This window comes from Rhincodon typus, chromosome 5, assembly GCF_021869965.1.
Source record: "Rhincodon typus isolate 14 chromosome 5, sRhiTyp1.1, whole genome shotgun sequence".
NCBI classification, from domain to species: domain Eukaryota; kingdom Metazoa; phylum Chordata; class Chondrichthyes; order Orectolobiformes; family Rhincodontidae; genus Rhincodon; species Rhincodon typus.
The window spans coordinates 104,325,700-104,331,336 of NC_063336.1; the positions used below are offsets into that span (position 1 = coordinate 104,325,700).

The 5,637-nt window shown below is 40.9% G+C and overlaps 1 protein-coding gene across 1 annotated transcript; it reads left to right on the forward strand.

Annotated features, from left to right (window-relative positions):
• Positions 1 to 409: 409 nt before the first annotated feature.
• On the forward strand, positions 410 to 5,470 carry LOC109927449 (Krueppel-like factor 11). Its single transcript, XM_020527474.2, has 4 exons — positions 410 to 632; positions 1,689 to 1,946; positions 2,200 to 3,178; positions 4,766 to 5,470. The coding sequence occupies exons 1-4, from the start codon at positions 582 to 584 to the stop codon at positions 5,116 to 5,118; spliced, it is 1,641 nt and encodes a 546-aa protein (XP_020383063.2). The 5' UTR covers positions 410 to 581; the 3' UTR covers positions 5,119 to 5,470.
• The last annotated feature ends 167 nt before the right edge of the window (positions 5,471 to 5,637 follow it).

A 5,637-nucleotide genomic window follows, 5' to 3' on the forward strand; every position in this document is an offset into this window, starting at 1 on the left:
GGGGGACTGAGGACACCGCCTGCCAATCACGCTGCCCACTGTCTGACCCAGCTGAGACCGTTGTAGAAGGGGAGGCACCCCGCTGAGTGTCAACAGCGGAGGGGGCGGGGCAGTGTGGTTGGGAGGGCGTGGCCCCGCCTCTGCCAATCACGCCGCTGACTGTCAGGCCCAGTTGACGGAGGGGGCGGACCTGGGTGAGCACACTGTGTGTATGTGTGCGTCCGAGGAGGTGGTGGAGGGGCGGGGCCGAAGGGGTGGGGCGGGATAGCTCGCCCGCCAATCACGCCGCAGACTGCGGGGGCCCACGCCAGACATCAGCCCCTGATCACGCGCCCCCTGCGCCCCCATTGGTCGATGTTGGCCACGCCTTTGTCTCCCATTGGTGGTAGCCGCCCGTGCCTGCCCGACCGCCAGCTGTAATGTAATTTCTGGTGTGTGCTGTTCGGTTGTGGTCATTGCAACTGGGTCGCTATGTTCGCCTCTCTGTAAAACTGATCTTGGTGTTATTTGTGAGTTCTCTCTCCCCCCCATCCCGGAAATACACCGTTTTCATTGGAGACATTTCTTCTTCAAAAAGTAAGATGCGGTGTAATTCTCCATATCAAGCTGCAGAAATGGGAGACCCACGCAATGTAAGTATATTAATGTGCTGCAAGGAATTTATAAATTAATGAAATGTTGCTCTGGGAATCTTAAGTCTTTCTGTCACCTATTGGTGAGGATGAAAGAAAGATGTCAAAACCGATAGGAAAAGAATAGAAAAGGCGTTGACATGGCCAAGGAGCGCTGCTTTGGGGTTTACGTTGTATAATGCTGATTGTATTGTATTAGCCATTGGGAAGACAGATAAATTTGTTGCATTCTGTCCTGTGGTGCAACCGGTATTTCTCTCATGCCCGAGAACAAGACGTTTTGCCGACCTGAATGTACAACGAATAACGAAGCATCCTTTCAAATTCAATGAATGTAGCATCATACAGCATTTTACTAAATAAAACACATCAGTTTTCCATTCAGAAGAGAGTGGTGTCGTGGTACCGTCTAGAAGGAATGTAGGCAAAATTGGATCCCATATGAAGCTTAGACCAGTCTCTGAGTTTGTTTTCTTGGACAAAGAAATGTTGTAGGAGGGGACTTCCTGGTAGAAGCTTTGGAGACATGCAGACTTCACATGGCTGCTTAATCGATGACGCAAGCAGTTCTATATTTGGGGAGGGAGGCGAACAGGATCACTGGGTCCAGCTTGCCTCCAGTGCCCTTTCGTGAATGGTGCTACAACCAATAGATTGGTGCTGTCACCTTTGGTCTGGAATGTCCATTAGCTAAGAATCGCAATAATTAATATTAAAACATTTGGTTGAATTAGTCATGTTTAAAAATAAGTCAAAATTCCTATTTTACCCTTTTGTATGCTTTTTCTCTGCGCTGCAGTTTCAGATTAAACTGATGTTTATAAATGCAGTTTACATTTTTAGCATAATAGACTTTTTCTGTTAATCTTCTGACAAATTTTAAGGGCCATGGAGACCTAAATTACACCATGTGAAGCCCCTTGGGATTTTCTTTTCTGTTGGAATTGCACATCTGATGCAGAAATGGTGATCCTTCGCCGTATTTAAGGTTCATCATAACGGACTGTAAGTTCTGGTTGGGTTTTATTTTAAAATTGACCTTTTTTTTGCTTCTAGGTTGAAATCATGGGAATTTATGAGTCAATATTAGAAAGGAAACGTCATGACAGCGAAAGGTCCTCTGGCAGTACGTTGGAACAGAATGATATCGAAGCTGTAGAGGCTCTTGTTTGCATGAGTTCCTGGGGTCAAAGGACACAAAAAGGGGATCCCTTAAAAATTCGCCCCTTGACACCTGCTTCAGACACAGATTCTGTGCACTGTGAAGCTGTACCTCCTATGTTGCAGAAGGACTACCACTCATTGTCTTTACTTGTAAGTGTGCAGTTTTTCTAAGCAATTACTGCTGATAATAATGGAGTCAAAGACAAGTATGTTAGTCTTGACAATGATTAAATTAAAGACTTTGTAAACGTGCTATGTAATTCTATGTTTTGGCACAATGTATTTACAATCAAGGATTATAAAAGAACAAGAAAGTGTTTGTATGTGTTATGGATGAGGAAAATAACATTATTAACCCTGCTCCAACTTCAACCTGAACTTAAAGTTTCTCTTGTCCTTACAGTGTATGACCCCACCGCACAGTCCTGGTGTCGTTGAATCAGGTAATGCTGCCTCGGTGACGCAACTTACTTACACGAAGCCAACCACAGTCACTGCAAACACCGGAGTATATTCAGTCAACACCATGATTGGAAAGCCTGCCTTAGTGAACATTCAGGAGTTTTCATCTAAGAAACCTCCATCAGCTGAGCCAACTGTTCCAAATCATTGCAGGTCAGTAGCCACCAGTGTCATCCGTCACACTGCTGACAATTCTCCCTGCAACCACATTCCTTCATCACCTCTGACTGAAAGACTAGACTCAAACAGCCAAAATGTTAGGACAGAAGTGAAAGGAAAATTATCAAGCCGCTGTAAGCACACGAAGGACACATGCACTTCGACAGAGTTTACAAGTAAATGCTGTTTGCAGCAGAATTTCAATGGCCCAGTTATCAAGGACCAACAACAAATAGTGCCATCCTTAATTCTGCCTTGTGCACCAAACAAAGTTGATACTGAACATCAGAAATTAGCCAAGTCATTGCCAACACACTTACCATCTATACCTGTGACAAACTCTCCAGTTATTTGTCAAATGTTTCCAGTGAATGGAGGAGGACAAGGAAGAGGGGGAGGGCATGTTATTTCAACATTCATCCAAACGCAGGCCAAAGCCTGTGTAAAGCCTGCAGTTACCCAGATGGCTCCAGCTTCTCAACCTGTTTTAGTGGGAACAACCATGCAACCAGGGGCTGTGATGTTTGTGCTACCCCAACCCTCTGTCACTCAACCATCTTCAGGTCAACAGACAGTAATGACAGTCGGCAACACAAAGTTACTGCCACTTGCACCCGCTCCAGTCTTTGTCTCGTCAGGCCAAAACTGTGTACCTCAGATGGATTTCTCGCGAAGACGCAATTACATTTGCAGCTTTACTGGATGCAGGAAGACCTACTTCAAAAGTTCGCACTTAAAAGCACATCTCCGAACTCACACAGGTATACCTTAATTTGAGCATAAGGTTGAGCATTGAGCATGATATTGCAATTGTAGTAATGTTGAAATTGTCAGCATTCACTGTCATCACAACTTCTGGCACCTCTGCATGCACAGTTTAATGTGGAAATCTAGAGTTGTTGTCAGCTAATTCTCCTCCTTCACAAAGTGCATTGTTGATGTCCCTCCAGGTAGCAAATTTTAGAATTAATGCGACCTTCCACATTTATTGTGTAACATAACTTTCTCAGGATTTATTTATAAGTAATGTGTTGCTGAATCAGGTCTAACTGAGTTTTTAATAGTACACCTAGTCATACTGCTATTGAGCAATCTCTGCGTTGTTGAAAAAACTAAGTTATATTAATGTAATGTCAAATTTCTACGTTATGATCATTTAAAAGTTTTTCTTTCCATGCTCTGTAAAATGTAAAGTTAGAAAGATCCGTGCATTTTACTTCATGCTTTACTAACTGTAAAGATTCTTTAATGTGATTAACCATTGTCCCTGCTTGATGACATTGCTGTTACAGCATATTTGGAAATCCCCTAGACTTAAATCAAATGAACATCATGAAAAGTGAAACTCATGATACAGATAGTTAAATGTAAACCTTACGATGCATTCTTTAACCTGAAAAATTGAACATTTTTATTTCCATTTCTTTTAACATGTAGTTCTTACTTCTATTATGTAAACTGATGTTAAAAGCAAATTAGATCATTTTTAAGGGTCAGTGTTTGAATACATTTAAAAATGTAACTCAGGGCCATACATTTGGCATATCAAATTAAATGTAGAATTTAACAACTATGTAGGTTGGAAGAGAAAAAAATTATGCTTTATTCAAAAATGTAAAAATTTTACATAGAATATAAAATTATATGTAAAATGTTATATATCAAATATGTTTGATAGTTGCTTTCAGTCAATGTTGCCATATCAATTTTCTGATAGTCTAACAAGAATCAAATACTTCAAAGACTAAAATATTAAATATTAAATTGTTCACTGCTTCCAGTTACTGTTTTATATCTAATCAGGTTAGGTACTTAGTTCTATAAATATTAGAAACAAGATAAGCAAATAAACATATTATACTTTCTCCCTAAAATGATAAAAGTTTACCCATAGTTTTAATCTCCAACATTCCTCGGTTATTGTTCATCTGCAAAGGCGTTTCGGATAGAAACATATAAAATAGGAGCAAAAGCAGGCCATTTGACCCTTGAGCCATCTTTGCCATTCAGTATGGTCACAGCTGATCATGCAACTCAGTACCCTGTTCCTGCTTTCTCCTCATAGCCTTTGATCCCTTTAGCTCTGAGAACTATTCTTGATCTGGAGGAGCACCATCACATACCAACAATGCATATGCACCTATTGCTGATGTGTTTTTTTGCTGCCTGTGAATATTGGGAGATTAGTCAATTTTAAATGGATCTGAAGAAATCAAAATTATGCTTCTTGATCTGAAGTATGACATCTTTTCACTAGATTGTGTGATAGAATTCCTTTCTAAAAAGAAAACCTGGGCAAAGGGCTGGAGTTGTGACCTAATCTTTTTTTTTAATTAAACCCTTCGCAGGGGAGAAGCCATTTAACTGTAACTGGGAAGGTTGTGACAAGAAGTTTGCACGCTCAGACGAGCTTTCACGACACCGCAGAACTCACACCGGAGAAAAGAAGTTCATATGTCCTGTTTGCGATCGACGTTTCATGCGTAGCGACCACCTCACCAAACATGCTCGACGTCACATGACAACAAAGAAAGTGCCCAACTGGCAGGCTGAGGTTAACAAACTGAATAAAATTGCTTCCTCAGGACCATCTGTCAGGAATCCTGTCACCCCCATGGCCAGTTCAATGATCCCTCCACCGACCTCTGCCCAAATGAGAGAACCTACAGAGAAAGTTTGCACTATGTTGTCAGAAATTTAAAAATTGACTAAATTGCCAGCAGGAACTGAAAAAGCAGCTGTTGTCTGATGGACTTTTAAAGCAATTCTAAATGCTGCATGTTTACTGGGTTCGCAAGTAAGAATTTATTTCTCTTTCCTGTGTATGTGAGTAGTAACAAGATACATTTGCAAGCCGGTTGGACATGAAAATCTGACAAGCCTCTAAGGGTTGAATTTTCCTTTCATTCGTACCAGTGAGATTCAACCACTGTTCAGCATGGAAAGTTATCATCATATTGTAAACCTTTAGGTGTGTTGTAAATAGTATTTGCTATGCATATTGTATACTTCCTCTATTTAATAAACCAATTTTCACATATGACAGATAAAAATATTAAACTTTTTTTCAGAGATAGCAAGAGTCAGAGTCAGAGACAACACAGTGTGGAGGTGGAGGAACACAGCAGGCCATGTTTAATTGTGTTTTCTCCAATATAGGACTGTTGGCAAAAATGGGTTTTTACACAAATGTTTGAGCAAACTCTTTTGTCTCTTGCCT

Excerpts from the sequence above, each read along its gene's own strand:
- LOC109927449 (XM_020527474.2), top strand. The coding sequence starts at position 582 with ATGCGGTGTAATTCTCCATATCAAGCTGCAGAAATGGGAGACCCACGC. Across the intron at positions 1,947-2,199 it reads ACCACTCATTGTCTTTACTT|TGTATGACCCCACCGCACAG; the intron begins GTAAGTGTGCAG and ends TTGTCCTTACAG. Across the intron at positions 3,179-4,765 it reads ACATCTCCGAACTCACACAG|GGGAGAAGCCATTTAACTGT; the intron begins GTATACCTTAAT and ends AACCCTTCGCAG.